General features: G+C 46.4%; 1 protein-coding gene across 7 annotated transcripts in view; it reads left to right on the top strand.

Moving 5' to 3' along the window:
* The window catches only part of ATG13 (autophagy related 13), a 46,189-nt gene extending 28,469 nt beyond the window's left edge, over positions 1 to 17,720 (top strand). For 3 of the 7 annotated variants that reach the window (XM_079928223.1, XM_079928222.1, XM_079928221.1), the window contains 11 exons: positions 3,260 to 3,300; positions 4,238 to 4,334; positions 4,638 to 4,736; positions 5,543 to 5,636; positions 9,196 to 9,306; positions 9,710 to 9,849; positions 11,632 to 11,746; positions 12,296 to 12,373; positions 12,541 to 12,657; positions 13,415 to 13,543; positions 15,365 to 17,720. In XM_079928223.1, coding sequence (XP_079784349.1) covers positions 3,260 to 3,300; positions 4,238 to 4,334; positions 4,638 to 4,736; positions 5,543 to 5,636; positions 9,196 to 9,306; positions 9,710 to 9,849; positions 11,632 to 11,746; positions 12,296 to 12,373; positions 12,541 to 12,657; positions 13,415 to 13,543; positions 15,365 to 15,442 — 1,099 coding nt within the window. In that variant the 3' untranslated portion in view covers positions 15,443 to 17,720. Of the gene's footprint in view, positions 1 to 3,259; positions 3,301 to 4,237; positions 4,335 to 4,637; positions 4,737 to 5,542; positions 5,637 to 8,343; positions 8,443 to 9,195; positions 9,307 to 9,709; positions 9,850 to 11,631; positions 11,747 to 12,295; positions 12,374 to 12,540; positions 12,658 to 13,414; positions 13,544 to 15,364 lie in introns of all 7 variants that reach the window. The other 4 variants (XM_079928227.1, XM_079928224.1, XM_079928226.1 and 1 more) reach the window with 4 other exon arrangements.
* Positions 17,721 to 18,177: the final 457 nt, after the last annotated feature.

Below are 18,177 nucleotides of genomic sequence, written 5' to 3'. Positions count from 1 at the left end.
CAGTCACCTTCATGATTCACTCATCGGCGTCATCATTTTGCACATTGTCTGACCAGCATTCAGGTATTCCATGATTAGTTTTTAGACAGACGTTTGGATAGTTGATGCTGTAGCTTTACTATGATTGTCTATCTATTCTCCCTTCTGAACCTCAGCTTTTTGCAAAGCAACCAAGTTCGTTATTCTTTTGTTTGTACACAGTCATGACTCCTGTAGAATGGATTTTGAAGTCCTACTGATATATATCTCATTTCTGGAAAAGGAAGTTAAGACTTTGAAAAACAGGCTATCCTGGGAAGACTCCACAATGTTCTATATTCCAGAGTTAGATTAAAACTTTTTGTGTAACAAACTGCTAATTCAGTGTGTTTTTAATTAGTTGTCTGTGGATATAAAGAACTGGTTAACAGTTCTTTAAGTATTTTCCTTGTAGTATTTCACATCAACATATATTTGAGTGCTTTTTTGAGGCAAGCATTGTGGTAGGCCCAAGGAAGAACTATACAGAGGCCCAGCCGTACTAGTGTTTCTAATCTAATGGGGGAAATGGTTTGGTACATGCATAGTCACAGTAAAAAGCAGGATTTGCATAGCAGTGTCAGGAAAAAAAAGTGCTGTGAAAACACAGGAAGAAAGAGTTTGTTCTGGGTGGGAGAATCAAGACAGGCTTCATGGAGGAAGTAGCATTCCAGCTAGACCTTGAGGCAGTGAAAATTTCATCTGTTGGAAGTGAGGGAGCATGATCATTCCAGGTGGGGTGTACCGCAGATGGCAAGGAACAGCAATGGGGGGCGGAAACGAGCTGTACTCAGATTGTCAAATGGACCAGAGCGGTGGTGAGGAGGATGTGTAGCAAAGTGTGAGAGCAGAGCATGGAAAGTCAAGGGTTTCTAAGTCATCCAAGACTCTGTTTCATATTAGTGATGAGCCATGGGTTTTAGCCTTTGGCTTACATTTATTTATAGAGCTGATCTTTATTTTATTTATTTTAATTAAGTAATTTATTTATTTATTTATTTTCCCCTGCCTTGGGTCTTTGTTGCTGCGCACGGGCTTTCTCTAGTTGCAGCGAGCAGGGGCTACCCTTTGTTGCGGTGCACGGGCTTCTCATTGTGGTGGCTTCTCTTGTTGCGGAGCATGGACTCTAGGCGCGTGGGCTTCAGTAGTTGTGGCACACAGGCTCAGTAGTTGTGGCTCACGGGCTCTAGAGTGCAGGCTCAGTAGTTGTGGCATATGGGCTTAGTTGCTCTGTGGCATGTGGCATCTTCCCGGACCAGGGCTTGAACCCGTGTCCCCTGCATTGGCAGGTGGATTCTTAACTTCTGTGCCACCAGGGAAGTCTCTAGAGCTGATCTTTAGAAGAATTAGTATAGCAGGATGGAAGGACCAAGGATTAGAGACTTAACTAGTTCTGTTGAAATAATCCAGCAACCCTACCTATATTTGTTTTTCCAAGTCTTTAATACATTTTTGTTGTCTTCTCAGGTTTCAGGATGAGTATTCCATTTGAAAATTATTAGACTTTTATTTAGATATAATAGATTCCTTTCTAACTCTTATTTCCCATTTACCTATGCTAAGTTTCCTTCACTTTGGTTCTTCTGTAAGTAGCCATGTTACACTACTGGTCATCAGCTTAGTTAACTACGACTCCTGGTCCTTTTCATACCTGTGTTTCAAGTCTTCATTGTATCTCTGGAGTAATACAGTATTTATTGCTCACTGATTGCTTATCTTTTAGGATTGCTTTTTGGATACAAATAGCTGTAGCTTAAACCATAGAGAAGTACGTTATGTCGGAGGTAGATTTAGCTCTTTTTTTCCTTTTTGTACTATTGGTAACAGGTTAACAGTGTAGCCTTAGACCGTTAAACAATAGTCTTGTCTTGGTTTTTTGTTTGTTTGTTTGTTTGTTTTGCTGTACTATCATTTTTCCCCTGATCCTGTAGATCTGACAATTTCACTGTAAAACTACATTGTTATAAAAAATCATTCTGAATTTGTTGTTCATCAAGACTGCATTAAAGTTTTATTGTGTACTATCTGTGAAGAAAACTTTTGCTTAGCACCTGAGTGGCATAAAGAATATAACCAAGAAAAAGTGGAACATAATCAGATTATTTAAAGCACTGTACCGATATTCAGATGAGTAGTGAGCTGATGGTCAGCTTTTTTTCAGAGGGTACCTAGCAAAATCTCCTTTGGCGACAGTTTATTAACATCATCCGTGTATTACTTTATGGCAGGAGTCAGCAAACTATGGTCAGCAGACCATTTGCTTGTTTTTATTTTTTAATATATATTTTTTAATTTATGTATTTATTTTTCTTTTTTGGCTGTATCGGGTCTTAGTTGTGGCACATGGGATCTTCGTTGAGGCATGCGGGATCTTTCATTGTGACGCGTGGGCTCTTCGTTGCGGCGTGTGGGCTTCTCTCTAGTTGTGGCATGCAGGTTTTCTCTCTCTAGTTGTGGCGCACAGGCTCCAGAGCGCGTGGGCTCTGTAGTTTGGGGCACACAGGCTGTCTAGTTGAGGCACGTGAGCTTAGAAGTTGTGGCGCACGGGCTTAGTTGCCCCGCGGCATGTGGGATCTTAGTTCCCCAACCAGGTATTGAACCTGCATGCCCTGCATTGGAAGGCAGATTCTTTACCACTGGACCACCAGGGAAGTCCCTTGTTTTTATAAATAAGATTGTCTTACAACATAGCCACTCCATTCGTTTACCTATTATCAATGGTTACTTTTGCAGTATAACAGCAAAGCTGAGTAGTTGCTACAGACTATGTGGCCCACAAGCATAAAATATTTACTTACTAACTGATCCTTTTTTTTTCTTTTAATTAACTAATTAATTTATTTTTGGCTGCGTTGGGTCTTCGTTGCTGTGCGCCAGCTTTCTCTCGTTGTGGTGAGCAGGGGGCTATTCTTCGTTGCAGTGCGCGGGCTTAGTTGCTCCGCGGCATGTGGGATCTTCCCAACCAGGGCTCAGAGCCGTGTCCTCTGCATTGGCAGGTGGATTCTTAACCACTGTGCCACTAGGGCAGTCCCTATTCTCCTAATTTCTTAACCAGTCCTCTCCATCTACATGCCCATGTCTACAGCTTAATCAAGTGGTAGCAATATTGCACCATTAGGAGAGATGTTCATGCAGATAAGAAAAGAAGGGTTGGTTTTGTTTATTTTGTTTCTCGGTGTTTGGTATGTAGGCCCTTAGAATAAAGAATCAGGTAACATTTTTTTTTCTTGCTTCCCTACAGAATATATTTTGGGGAAGTTCAGCTGAATGGCTTAGGAGAAGGTATGTATCAAGGTTGAAAAACATTCGTAGTATTGTTAAGAGCTCTCCAGACTTCAGAGATATGCTTGGATGCTGCCTGTAGTAATACATAGCTTGTGATTTTAGTATGAGTGATACAAGTAAGGAAAAGACAGGTGGGTGGTCCAAAGAGCCACCAGGGAATGAGTGAATAATTTTCCCAAAAGTTGCAGTAACTCAGTATTCTTTCTTACTCTTTATACCAGCGGTCCCCAACCTTTTGGCACCAGGGACCGGTTTTGTGGAAGACAATTTTTCCACGGAAATGGGTGTGATACTAGTGATGGGGAGTGGCAGATGAAGCTTCAGTCGCTTGCCCGCCACTCACCTCCTGCTCTGTGGCCCGGTCTCCTAGGGGTTGGGGACCCCTGCTTTATACGACTGTCTGTTTTCCTAATTTTCTACAATGAGCATGTTAAATGTCCCTGATGAGCATCAACAATTTTGAAAAATTGGAAATGAAACCAAGAACACCAGGAAAACTTTGTTGTAACACTCTGACTCTTTTCTATATTTAGTTCTGGGGTGGCAACTTGGGTGGGAGTGCATTTACTTCATAAATTGAGGTGTTTATGTGAGAAACTCCCTGTGCCCCTTTGCTGTCTTAGTAGCACATCTGGACAGGGTTGGTTAGGACTTGTTCAAGCTTTAGGACTAATCATCATTTTACCTCTTTGAAGGTAGTTTTATCTGGAAATAGAATGCTGTTTCCCCTGGCAATATTAGGTCAATATAGAATAAATTGGAAAAAATATATATACACACATACACGTATGTATGAAATTGAGGCTGCTGCACTCAGGGTGCTAAGTGGGTAATGCCAGAGATTGTACAGCAGGCTAAGTGGTTCAGGGAAAGACAGACTGTGGGTACTGTAAGTATTCTCTGGAAAAACCTACTTATTTATCTCTTTTCCTAGGTTTCCAGACAGTTCGTGTTGGGACAGTGGGTACCCCTGTGGGCACCATCACTCTTTCTTGTGCTTACAGAATTAACTTGGCATTCATGTCCACCAGGTGAGGAAAGAGCTTTGGAATCCAATAGAACTCTTCTAAAGATATTAAAGTTGTTTTCCTCCAAACCTTGTGGCTGAGCCTACAATTCAGCTTCTCCATTGCTGAACTGAGAACCCTTCTTCCAGATTGGAGAATCTGAGTGTCCCAGAGCCAATGTAAAATTTGTGGTTTATATTTAGGGATGTAGTAGTTCAGGCTCTGTGGTTCCTGCCAATAGATAAGAGGCGAGGGGCTCTCTGAGGACTTCAGGGGGACTTGACAAGGCATTCTAACAAATACGGCAATCTGTTTACTGCATTACAGGCACTTTGAGAGGACCCCACCTATCATGGGGATTATTATTGATCACTTTGTGGACCGTCCCTATCCCAGCTCCTCGCCCATGCATCCCTGCAATTACAGGTGAGGAATGTGAAAAACACTTTCCCAAACTGCAGCTAGGCAGAAGCATCCATCTTGCACAGGTCCATAGAGCACCTTTATCAGCACTCACTGCTAGGCAGGGGCACTGATGGAGACGCCATGTGGAGAGAAGCGGAGTGGCCAGCTTTCATTCTTGCTGCTGCCTATAAGGTATACCAAGACTCAGGGTGGACCAGGTCTCAGGAAATTCTTGCATAGTTTGGATCTGGATAGTAGTGATTTGACTTTTGATTTGATTTTACTTCGAGACTGTGAGAGTGGCAGTAATTTGTAGAATGTCCTTTGCAAATTAAATGGTTTTCAGGTCACCATTGGCTGGCACAATGCAGTTTTATACATCAGAATCAAATATCTCCAGACCTAGATCCCAGATAACAGAATTTTCTAGAGATTGGAATAGATTTGTATCAGGAGAGATACTGCCTTTCTGTAAAGGACTCATGAAGTTGGATCGGTTTTGTCTTTGGAGTCTAGACTTTTGTTTCACTGCATTCTCTATTGCTGATAATTCTTGGTCACAACACTGGCCAGGCTTAAGAAAATCCTCTCAAATGATATTTCAGGTAAAATGTTTGGATTAAAAAAAAAAGCCATTGTCAACCTCTAGATGCTGCTTTCTGGAAATGTTTGAAATTATCAAGGATTCAACATACCTCTCTTGCCATTAGGAACTCTGCCTGAAACAGTTCATGTCACAACTTGCATCCGTATCTAACCTCTCTTTGTATCCTTTCTGAAATTGACTGCCGTCAGTCAGTTGATGATTTCTTTTCCACTCACCATAGAACCGCTGGTGAGGACACTGGAGTAACATATCCTTCTGTGGAAGATTCTCAAGAAGTGTGTACCACCTCTTTTTCCACCTCCCCTCCATCCCAGGTAGGGGGAAACAGGATCTGGGGTGGCAGTAGTTATTTGGTACATATATGGGCCTTATGAAATGGTGTCAAAATTTAGATACAATCTCTTGGTGGTGATGGTGATTATTTCAAGGAGGTTATTTTGAGGGGTGAAGGAGAGCCTTCTTATCCAGCTGGTAATATTGCAGTGTTTCTAGTCTGTAATCATTCTTAACCTGCAAGATTACATGTAACCTTTACCTTCCTGGGACATCTGAAAATTCCCTAGAAAATCAGTCACAGAAAATCAGAAATGTGTTCTGGTACCAGAGAGGTACTCTAACCTACACTTGTTAATTTGGTAGCTACTTCTTTGAAGTGGTAAATATGGTTCCTCATAATGGAAGGAGCACAAAAGGAGCCAATGATAATTTAGCATAAAATGCCAGTAAGACACCAGCTGTGCAGTTTTTCTTAATAGTTACACAGATATCTGCCTATCTGCATTCCCTCTCTGAACATTTTTAACCATTAACTTTTCCACTCGAGTCCATCTTCAGTGTCAAATCCAGTTTCAATAAACACAGTGTCCAAACAATGTGAGAACTTCTCACAAAGAAGTGTTGTATGATGTATGTGGTACTGAGACTGCTTCAGATAAGGAATCATTTTTGCCAGCTGACTGAATTTCAGAATTTCAGGGGCACATTTCTTCCCTTCCACCCCAAGTCTTCATCTTCTATCCATTGCCTGCCCATCATCTCTATTATTTCCCTCTCTTTGCTTTCATATTAGATGGTTCTAGACATCAGTCTGTTCTACTTTCCTTGAAATTAGCCCAGATTATCCCTTTTCACCATCTGACTTGGGGGACCCAACAAATTAAGTAGCTATCCATACATTTTTATTTTCTATGTTTTCTTAATTAAGAAAAAAATTTAATTTATTATATCCTGGGTTGTTAGGTATTGGATTAAAATTATAGTTCTAATTTGTTTTAAAAGCAGAAGTTAAAAAAAAGCAGAAGTTAAGCACAAAAGCTAACTGGTGTGTGAAGCACTTTACAAAATCCATGGATCACTATTATTTCTGTTGTCCCAGTTTAGAGTTAAAGAGATTCTTGTTGTAAAGTTACCTAGACAGTTTGGTTTGGGGGTGTGGAAATGGTTTTTTCCCTCCACCTATTAGTATATGTAGGCATGGATGTCACCATTGCTCTGGGAGGGGGTAGCTTCTGGTATGCTTGCTGACATGGAACAATCCTGACCAAAAAAGGGGGGGAGAGCCGACTTTCTTACTAGTGCACATTAGTGAGTAGATTGTTTTTTAAGATCATCAGAATGTGAATATGTCATTTAATGTTCATTAAACAGTTTTGTTTTACACGTCATAAATTCATAAACAGTATATAAACTTGGGAGATATGAGGCATGGTGAGTCCGGGCCTTAACAAATCAGTTTGTCTTTTTCTCTGATACAGTGGAAATTCGAGCTGACCCCAAAAGTAAAGGGAAGTTAAGTAGTTTCTGTACCTGATGTTTGCAAAAAAGTTTGTTAACCTGCGTAAGGAGAGTCTGTATTTTTCATGGTATCAGTTGTGTCTTCTTACAGTTTAAAAGTAGATCACGTCAAGATCTCATCAATACTGAGCACCCCATGGGTGAGCCTTGTCACTTCTCCCTGAGTACCTGTAATCAAGACTGGTACAGTTTGGTGCAGAAATACTCATTTAGAACCTTGATGGTAGAACAGAGAGAGAAAAATCATATGCCATCTGGTCTCCTTGTTCCTGTAAATATTGAAATAGTTTCTTCCTTGGTTTAACCTAGGGAATTGCATAATTGTTCAACAACTTCTATTTGAGCTTTTGCTAGAATCCAGTGAATACATGTTAATGAGCTGGGTTCCCCCCCGCCCAACAAAATAAGGATCATTGTGTCATTTGGGCACAGAGTTGAGTCAAGAAATAGTTGTGACCCTGAACCTGCTACTGTGACTTAAGGTCTTACCTCCATTTCTAGGCGTTAATTAGCTAATTGGTGAGACTTAAAGATGGAACAGGAAGACCCAAAACAATCATCATACCCATAATTAGCTTTGAAATCATGAGTTTTGAAAATGCCCTAGCTTTTACTCCATGAAGTTCTCCTACACCGTCAGGGACTGTAAGAGCGTGCACACACACACCCTGATGCCTACACCTGCACACCCCAACTCATCTTCCCTGAGATTATGTAGGAAAGTTTGCAGCTGGGTATCTGAGCATTTTAAAGTTCCAGCCAACAAACGTCAACTGTTTAAACCTGAGCCCGCAGATCCTGAGTCCCCAGAAAAAGGCTTTCAGTCTAACATCTTAACCTCAGTGTCCTCATTCCTGCTTAGCACAACTTGTGTCTGTTCTCAGGACCTTCCTATTGGAAGCTGTTCTCTAACTTCCACCCTCTTTTGACTAAAGACAGACTAATGCTTGGTTCAGATTTCGCCAAGTCATAGCAGCTCAACTCAGCTTTGTTTTCCACCTGCTCATCAGGGAGAGCACCAGGGATAAACATCTCTTCTTCACATCCTTCCAAGCGGTCCTTTTCCAAAGGCAGTCATGCAGCTCTCTCCCTGCTTCCCTCCTGACTTCATTGTACATTTCAGCCTCTATTGCAACTGCCCTTTCCAGAGTTTTTTCACTTCTTTCTCAAGTCCCTTTTCTTTTTTCTTCTCTTGTTTCTCCTGTCTCTGTGTGTATCTGTGCACAGTGTGTGTTTACTGTCACAAAGGCACATTTTCAGACCCCTACTCCTGTGGTGACGGACACTCTGAGGGTCCCCATGGCAGGACTGGCCTTTTCCCATCAAGTGAGTCCATACTGGGAAGAAGGGGGTATATATAATCAGACGGTATCTTTTTATTTAAAAACTGTAAAGTACAAGGTATAGCTATTTAAATATCCCCAAGTTTTCTATGGGTTATTTTGAGGCATGGTAATTGATTTTTAACAGTATACAGCCATAGCACAGCAGCCCAAAATAGGATTTGTCATTTGCCCCTCCTCCTACCATTGATGTGAAAAATACATGGAGTTGCTTATATCTTTTTTTCCAAATAAACCATCCAAGAATGGTTTTCTTTCTTTTTCAGTATAAATAGGAACCCTCCCAAACCCAGTGGTGATGGAGGGTGTGATTAGAGAAGACTGCTTCTGTTTCAAAGGGACCTCAAGGTCAAAGGAGAAAATAGAATGACTTGGGAAAAACCGATGACTTTGGCTCCGAGTTCTGCCCAGGCTTGTGCTCTACAGATCTACTGGGGTGGAAACTGAAACAGTTAGCTGAGCCCCTGGGAAAAGGGGGCGCAGGGAACTCATTTGAGGCTTTTGGAAGGCACAGAGCTGGGAATCTCAATCCCACTGCAAACAAGTCTGCTTTCTTATTTACAGAGTAATGGCCTGGTCTGTCTTTAACCCTTACATCAGGCCCCCCGCACCATGAGGATGTGGGCTGGGATCCATTCCTTACCTCTCTGCCGATCTCGATCATTAGTCATACTCTAGGATTGCCTATTTTTTCCTCCTCCTTTCCTCTGCCCTTCTTTGTTTTTCTCTTGCTTAGCTCTCAAGCTCTCGCCTTTCCTGTCAGCCTGCTGCCCTGGGCGTTGGATCAGCTGACCTGGGTTGTCCAGCAGTGTTTGCTGCCGGCTTAAACACCACACACCCTTACCAGGTATCTTTAAAGATGGGGAGGACACTAGGGGTTCCTATGCTGCCTCCCCTGTCCTGACACATTTGAAGGGCCTCTTGAGACACCAGTGTTCAAAGCTCTTCTGTAGCTTTGGAGGACTAAGATGATTCTGAGCGGGGACCTTTTAGACTTCAAAGAAGGAAAGAAGAGTTTCCCAAGTGTTTTCTCCCTGTCTTTCCCTCTGTAGTCATTTCCATGCATGTCTTCCATTAACTGAGCCCCAGAGAGGATAAAGATTTCCAAGTTTTCCTGCCCACTTGGTGGCAGCACTGGTGATGGAAAAGCTGGAAAGCAGATGCTAGGCCTACCATCATGCTAGGCCGTGAGTTTCCCCTTCTACCTGACACGGCCATGATTCGCTGTATTTTTCCATTTTTCCCCAAAGCTAATGGTTCCCGGGAAGGAAGGTGGGGTACCCCTTGCTCCCAACCAGCCTGCCCACGGTGCCCAGGCTGGTGACCAGGAGAGACTGACAACCTACACCCCTTCTGATGGGGCCCACTGTGCTGCCACACCTTCCAGCAGGTGAGTTCACATCTTAGCTCTGCTGCTCTTCGGACCAGCCAGGGACCTGTCCTCCCTGATACATGTGCTTATTTGGTATCAGTAAAGAGTAGCTTTCAGCATTGGCTCAGGCTTGGCCTTTGAGGGGAAAATGTGGAATCCTTAAAATTCTCAATAAGAATCGTACTTTGCAGCTGATATGTGAGGAAGCTCTCCCTGGGCACTGCTGCTAACAGCAAGCATCGGGCTTGGTGCTTCTCACCCTCATCCAGTGAAGGTGTTTTTCAGATGTTTCTCTCTTACCCCAGGATTGATTCCCTTGGCATCCTCAGTGTTTTCTGAGACCAGAACAGGGCGTCGTTAACCATAACCCTGACATCGGGAGTCACAGTGTGTCTGTGGTGGTAGTTAGGATTGATCTTCTTTTTCTACTATGTTAATGCCTCATGGAGATCCTTTAGAAACAACTATTTTCCCTCACTAAAATTAAAAAAGAAAAAAAATCTTTTCTGATTGCAGAAGTGATACAGTCTGTAAAATTCAAAATTTGAAGACGTTGATTAGGTGGAGATAAAAGTCCTCATAATCCCACCCTGCAAAAATCACCACGGTTACCTCCTTTTAAAAGACGAGAGGATCTCAGAAGGGTTAAGCAATTTGCCTAAGAGAGCACTTAGCTCACAAAATGGCCAGACACAAGCCTAGCTTCTTGGATTGGGAAGCTGGGCCTGTCTTTACCTGCCCTTCCCTCCCTTAACTGGAAGGCCTCAGAGATAATGACGTTGATTGCCCCACCACATCTTAAACGAACTTTCAGATAATAGAAATTCCTGGGGTTTTTTTTCCATTCCCACAGTGGAGATGGAGGAGGAGGAGATTGTTTGGGAAGGAAAAGTAATTACTTTCATTCCTGGCTCCCCAAACTTCCATCCTCTTATCCCTCCTCCTGTCAGAGAATCAAAGGAGGATCCTCTTGGTCATTTTACACTCTCGTTTTCTGAGCCTTGATTCCTGGGGTATGACTGGGAGTAACTTAAGACAGAGGACCCTGTGTAGGGGGTTCTTAAATGCTGATCCTCCCTGCTGGCTGGAGTCTAGAGGCCACGTGGACTGCATAGTGTTCCCCATCTTGAGCCCCTGCTTTGAGGCTTTCCCATCCCCTGCTGCTTGAAGGGCTATGACTACTAGTCTGGCAGCGACAGTATGGGCCCCTGTTTCTGCTGCCCAGAGTCCCCCATCTTCCAGGACTCAGCCTCGGTCTAGAGGGAGGGAGTGGGAGCAGCCAAATTGAACGTGTCACTGGAACATCTGCTGAACAGAGGGATGCCTGGGGGCAGAGAGAAGGGAGGAAAAGTGGTGTGGAGCTTTAGATAGCAAAACAAAACAGGACAGGAAAAATCTGAAATCTTGAGGCTGGCTTTGTAATTAGATTAATATTAAAACTAGCTGCTATGAGAGCCGCTTGCCTATATGTATGATTGCTAGATGCACGGTGATTGAGGCTTAGCATTGGTATCACAGATTAAATTTTATGTAAGCTCTACACAGTTGTAACACCAAGTTTCAATTAACATATGCATAATTTTTAGCTTTTCCAGGAAATGCAGTCCTCTGCTCTTAATTCAAAAGGGAAGGTGACAGTGGCAGCTGCCAGACCTCATATTGCCATTTCCCACATGTGTGAGCTGGTGGGGGGCAACTCCTGCCCTAGGCTGCAGCCTCACAAGTTGGTGGATTTATGGGGAACCAAGTAGGCTCTGCTATGGTTTGAGAATGAGAACCAACATTACCTTTCTCCTCCAGTGAGGATACTGAAACTGTGTCAAACAGCAGTGAGGGACGGGCCTCCCCCCATGATGTCTTGGAGACCATCTTTGTCCGGAAAGTGGGGGCTTTTGTCAACAAACCCATCAACCAGGTGATTTTTCTGTCCCTGCAACTCTGAGAATGTGTGAGCCCTTAGAGTGAGGTCTTACCTGGGATCTGTGGAACCACTGAAATCGCATGCGAAATTGTGTGTGTGTGTGAATTTTTTGTGAAGAGGGTTAATAACCTGTGACATCCCTCCAGAAAAGTTAACTATTGTTCTGTGATCACATAGGAGAGGAGACCACGCCATTAGGTACAGACACGTTACACTGAAGTGTCATTGCCTCAGCCTAACTTGAAATAGGAAGTTCCTCTTCAGCTCTGCCAGTGAAAAGCAGTTGTCACTGAATTACTGTGGGTCCAGCTTCCAAAGCTGAACTCCCAGGGTCCTGGGGAGCCCTCACCCCTGTTGATGCTGTGGGCACGCAGTGGGAGGCACGGGAGGTTGGAGAGGTCTCCGACAAGACAGGAACCTGAGGGATGGCATCGTCAACTGAGGTGTGCAAACGTGCTGGACCCCCAGGCTTCTGGTGGGCTCTGAGGAAGCAGGCAAACTGGGGGAAGGGGGACACTAATACTTTCTCCCATGTCTCTTCAGGTGACCCTGACCAGTTTGGACATACCCTTTGCCATGTTTGCTGCCAAGAATTTGGAACTGGAGGATGTGGATCCCATGGTGAGTCCACCATTGACTGAAGTTTGCAGTGAGATGGTGCCGTAGTCGTCGTCCTTCCTGGGCGAGTCATTCACTATTCCTCCACAGACCATTAGCCGTGCTCCTTGGCTTTTGGTTTACAGCCAGTGCCCAGAACCAGCCCCTACCTCTGCCTTATTCTGAAACAGGTGAATCCTCCAGATTCCCCAGAGACTACATCTCCTCTTCAGGGCAGCCTGCACTCTGATGGCTCCAGTGGGGGCAGCAGTGGCAATACCCAGGACGACTTTGTCATGATCGACTTCGTAAGTTGCCGTCATCTTCCTTGACCTTTGCTGCTTCGGGGGCAATAAACCTGGAAGCATCCGTTGCACTTGAATAGGACTTCAGGGATCAGATGGGTCGGTATAGGCAGAGGGAGTGGGTGCTGGCTGTGCATCTTATGTGGGGAACCTGCCCTTACACCCTGCTTGGGGAGGCATTTGGAGGCCCATCGCAGTAAGGCATTTTGTGCCATGTCTTTGATTGAAATTCAACTTGAAATGGGATTTTCCAGTGGTAACTGCATAGGTCCTGTTCATGAATGGATAGCCCCCAGCCCTTTTTTTAAATGTTTTAATTTTTGGCCGCATCGGGTCTTAGTTGTGGCACGCGGGATGTTTCGTTGCAGCACGCGGGCTTCTCTCTAGTTGTGGCGTGGGCTTAGCTGCCCCGTGGCATGTGGGATCTTAGTTCCCCGACCGGAGATCAAACCCGCATCCCCTGCATTGGAAGGCAGATTCTTAACCACTGGACTACCAGGGAAGTCCCTGGATAGCCCTTTTCCAAGGAGCGGAGTGTGAAGGAAGGGGACAAAAACCTAACCAGGGGAGAGGGATGTCATCACCAGGCTTAATTCAGCTGCCCAGAAGAGAAAGGTGTAAAGATTTCTCTAGGATAAGCCTGGAGGAGCCTTTTCTTTGCTAATTACTGGAAGGAAAGAGGGTTGTTGATAGCTTACCCCCTCTGATTTTCCTCTGTGGTCCAAGGCAAGCTAAACTTGAGTCTGTCTTGTTTTTTAAGAAACCAGCTTTTTCTAAAGACGACATTCTTCCGATGGACTTGGGGACCTTCTATCGTGAATTTCAGAACCCCCCTCAGCTGAGCAGCCTCTCCATAGATATCGGGGCACAGTCCATGGCTGAGGACTTGGTATGGAAACCCCTTCCCCCACCCCACCTCATCCTCTGGCCTCCTTTCCTCCTTCGATGGTCATTCCTGCTCCACAGGCCTGGAAATTTCTTCCTGTTACTCCTCCACGCCCACACCTCCCATCTTCCCTGTAACAGGACGGAGACTTTTAGACCATTACCTTCCTGGAATCACACTTGAGATTTGCATTGTGCCTGGCGGTCATTATCTCAGATTTGCTTGCGCTCATTTCCTCCTTTTCTCGGCACTCTTGTCACCGCATTTCTCACACACGCCTGTTGTTGGTGCCTGATGTCTTCTGCTTGCTGACGCCACTAAGCCAGGCTGCTCCAACAGCTCTTGCCTTCTGCTGTTAAGGTTGCCAGGCAGATGACAATGGTACAGGGCAGAAGAAACAGAAGGTCCCCAGCATTGGTGTTCTTGCCCTTTCCTTGGAGAGCTCGTTCCCTGGTTCTCGTGTTCAGCCAGATGTCCTGATACTGACTGTAATGACCACATCTCCGCTTAGGGTGTTTCCTATTTCCTGTCTCTGAAGGGCAGAGGAGTGCCCTGCACAGCCGCAAACTCAGGGTGCCCCATGCCACGAGATGTCAGGGTCCCTCTGCTTGAGGTGGGTATATCACCTCATGTGTCGAAATCAGAGGAATGGCTCTAGGAATAGGAATCTAGGTTTAGCTGCCCTTGATTTGCTTTAATCAGGAAAGCATGCTCAGTAATAATAATACAGCAATAATGTCATTATTATTAACATTTATTGAAGCTTCCTAGGTGCCAAGCATTTTTTAAGTGCTTTACATGAATCTTCAATGACCCTAAGAGGTAGGTTTTCTTATCATCTCAGTATACAGATGAGAAAAACGACACTGGGAGCAGATAACTTGCTGGTGGTTACACTGAGCTGGCAAAACAAGCTTTGACCCCTAAGAGTCTGGCTTCTGATTTTAGGCTTTTAACCATTGGCTCCCTGGCCTCTCATTTGAAGTTTGCCTGGAAGGAACCGGAGTCCAAAGGCTCAACGTGAGGCTGCAGCCAGTGCTGGCTGGTTGCCCCAGCCTCCCAAACCCGCCCGGGCACCTGGCCTGTCTGGGCTGCCTTGTAAGTCCTGTGGCACCAAGTATCTCGTGCCTGTCAGGAAGTCTTCTGTGATGGCTGAACTCTTCAAATGCAAATTCAGCAGTGGAGACAGACCACCTGATCAGGACCAAATTTTAATTAATGGTTGATACCTGAGGGCAGTTAAACTTAACTCCTCATGGTTCTGTTTTTTTGTTTTCATTGTTCTCTCTCAACCCCATCTAACCCATCCCCTTCTCAGCTGATGTAAAGATGTAGATTCCTAGGCCTCACTGTAGACCTGCCGGGTCAGAATCTCTTGGGAGTATGGCTGGGACTGCCTTGTTCATGTGCCCCCAGGGGATTCTGATGCCTGCCCAGCGCAGGCCGTGAAAAATCATTTGTACACGTTCTGAATTTGTAGGGCTCTAAACCTACTGTGTTATTCTAATGTCAGTCTCATCTGTGCCAAAGATACTTCACGTTGAATTTCTCTGTGTCATCCCGTTGTTGGCATGGTCCTTTTCCATCTCATTATGTGTGTGGCCGGCTTAGATTCCCTAGGATGTTCTGTCCACCTCCCCAGCCCCCACTAACCCCTGCTGGGCAAAGGCCCACTGGCCAGTGCCTGCTCAGTTGCTCCGCACTTTGCTCTCCAACCCAGCACTGCTGAGCCGGACTCTTTGCCGTGCTCCCTTCAGCCCAGGGTGACAGCTGGCTTCAAGGCCCTACCTGAATAAGCAGCTTTTCTCTCCCCTCCCGGTACAGGACTCACTACCAGAGAAGCTGGCTGTGCACGAGAAGAATGTCCGAGAATTTGATGCCTTTGTAGAAACCCTGCAGTAAAAGTTGGTGTCCTCGAGTACCAGCAGCATCCCCTTTTTGTGGTCCCAGGAGACAGAGAGCCTCCCACTCGTCAGCTGCTCCCATCCCTTGTCCCGCTTCAAGCCAGGTGGAGGGGAGGCTGGTTCCCCCATGGGGACCCGGAAGTCCCTGCTCTTGCACTCCTGGAGACTCACGGCAGCAGTGAAGGCCAGTGATAGCATTTGAGAGGACTCACCCTCTGACCTCCCTCTGCAGGGCCCTCTGCTTATACCGCCCTCAGCAGCTGATTCACAAAGGCTGTCATCCCGCTCCTCCTACCGGCCCCCTGCCCTGGGTTTGCCCAGCAGCTGGCCCCTCGTGTGCCTGCCGTTGCCATCCACCATTCGACATTCCAGCTGGTGGCCCAGAGACTGGTGTGGAGGCAGAAAGAGGAAGGAGACAGTGCTAGGAGGAGGAAGGAAGGAAGCTCTCCTTCAGGGTCTTTCTCTGTTAGTTCTGGTATCTTCTTCCCCTCTCTCTCTCCCTCTCTCTGCCCCGTGCCTGTATTTTTGGCAGTATGGCAGGCTTCCTGCCCAAGGTGATGAGAACCCTAAAGTCAGCCATTCCCACCCTTGAAGGCTGTGCCAGCCCATCCGAGCAGCCCTGGCGGCTGCCTGTGCTCAGCTACATGGAAACAGAAGCCTCCCTCTCTAGGATTCTGTCATTGGAGTCACAGCAAAGGTTCTTCTCTTTCCTCTCCCTTCCCCTGTCATTGCTCCTTGGTTATAGAACCCAGTAAATATTTATTACTTTCAGAGAAATCAGATATTTTGTAGAGGAAACATGTTTGAGGTTAGACGTTTTCACTTGGGGAAGGTTGGAGGGCCTCTTCCTGGGGCAGCGCCTCCTCCTGTAGAGGTTCCTTGGATTTAGGTTGCTGCCCTGAGGATTTCCCTTCCCATGTGTATATGGTGGGATCCAAGAATAGGGCTGGCTGAGGGTAGCAGAACCTCCCAGAATTGCTGCATTTGAACTGACATCACACTCTGCCTTGGACATGTACATATTCCTGGTGAGAACTTTGAATCTCCCAGCTTCCCCAGAGAGACTGACTCTGTTCTGGCAGCCCAGGAAGTCTTGGGTGCGAAATGTGATGACTCCCCAGAGTTGTGGCACGTGTAGTGCCCGAGGGGCACTGTGGCCCCGGGGAAGGCCAGAGAGGCCCCTCCTCCTGGGGCATTTGTTCCTGATTCTCAGGGCTGGGTAATGGGCCTTTTCCTGCTGGGCCTAGCCGCCACGTTTCTTTAACCCCAGGGTCTGTACACTGCCCTGAGGTTTATTAGTTGGATCGGTTCCTTGTTGAGAAACCAAAGCTGGGCATTCAGGTGTTGTTACTTGAGTTAACTCAAGGGCCCAGCCTCACCCACTGACCATCTGTTCCTCCCCGCCTAACTGATAGGCCCAGCCCCGCTTCTCTGGCCCACCTCGGGTATTCATTGGCAGCAGCTGTTCTGCAGCAGAGCAGGTGACCCTCAATTGCTTGTTAGCAAGTGCACGTGGCATTGTTTTCACCTACAAGGCTGATCTCAGGGCTGGGGTCAGCTCTGATGCTGCCTCAGTTGGGCTGAGCCCTGCCCCTGTGCACACATTCTCCAGTGTTTCCAGGGCTTCCCTGGTGGCGCAGTGGTTAAGAATCCGCCTGCCAATGCAGGGGACACGGGTTCGAGCCCTGGTCCGGGAAGATCCCACATGCTGCAGAGCAGCTAAGCCTGTGCGCCACAACTACTGAGCCTGTGCTCAAGGGCCCACGAGCCACAACTACTGAAGCCCGTGCACCTAGGGTCCGTGCTCTGCAACAAGAGAAGCCACCACAATGAGAAGCCCGTGCACCACAATGAAGAGTAGCCCCCGCTCGCTGCAACTAGAGAAGGCCCGTGCACAACAACGAAGACCCAACGCAGCCAAAAATAAATAAATAAATAAATAAAAAAGTGTTTCCAGTAGTGGCGTCCAGCTGGCCATCCTAAACCAATCCAGGCTTACCCCCCAGGCCCCAGCACTGAGACGGGCGAAGGCCCTGGTAAGTTACTGATTGCCCCTCACTCCCCCACCTCATCCCAATATGTCAGCCGCTGCCCTCTTCCAAGGCCAAGCATGGAAAGGCCTGTTAGCCATTTGCCTCTTTGACTCCTAATTGTTGGCCTCTGCAGGCAGCAGCCTCTCTTCAGGACCCCATCAGTGAGAGGCCAGGGAGGCTGAGCCCTGACTTTGAGCTGAGCCTGGGAGGAGCAGAGCAACTGTCAAGGCCGGCCCTTGTCCCTCAGCCCTGTACAATGAAAGGTATGAGCCCTCGATGGACCCACACAGCACCCCCGGGACAGGGCTGGGACCAGTCGTGTCTCCAGGTGGGAGAGCCCCTCCCGCTCCTCCAGCCTACTTTATTTGGAAATATTGAGCTATACTTTAAAATGTATGCAAGGGATTTCCAATAAACTTTTTCTGTACTTCATAGCCTCCTGTCCTGCAAGCTGTCGAAAAACCTAGCCCACTTCCTCCCACCACTGGGCAGCCCCGGGTCACCGACAGGCTCCGTGGAGGGAAGGGCGGTGCCGTGTGAGGCACAGCAAGGTTTCAGAGCCATTCAGGCTGTTTGGAGTCCTGGGGCCTTGGGCTGGTCGGGAATTTTTTTTTTTTTTTCCTGGCGGCACTGTGCAGCACATGGGATCTTAGTTCACTGACCAGGGATCAAACCCAGGCCCCCTGCATTGGGAGCACGG

The sequence above is a fragment of the Stenella coeruleoalba genome (genome assembly GCF_951394435.1).
Source record: "Stenella coeruleoalba genome assembly, chromosome: 8".
Classification (NCBI taxonomy): domain Eukaryota; kingdom Metazoa; phylum Chordata; class Mammalia; order Artiodactyla; family Delphinidae; genus Stenella; species Stenella coeruleoalba.
The sequence above is the reverse complement of the archived record's forward strand: the minus strand, read 5'-3'. Positions and strand labels throughout refer to the sequence as shown.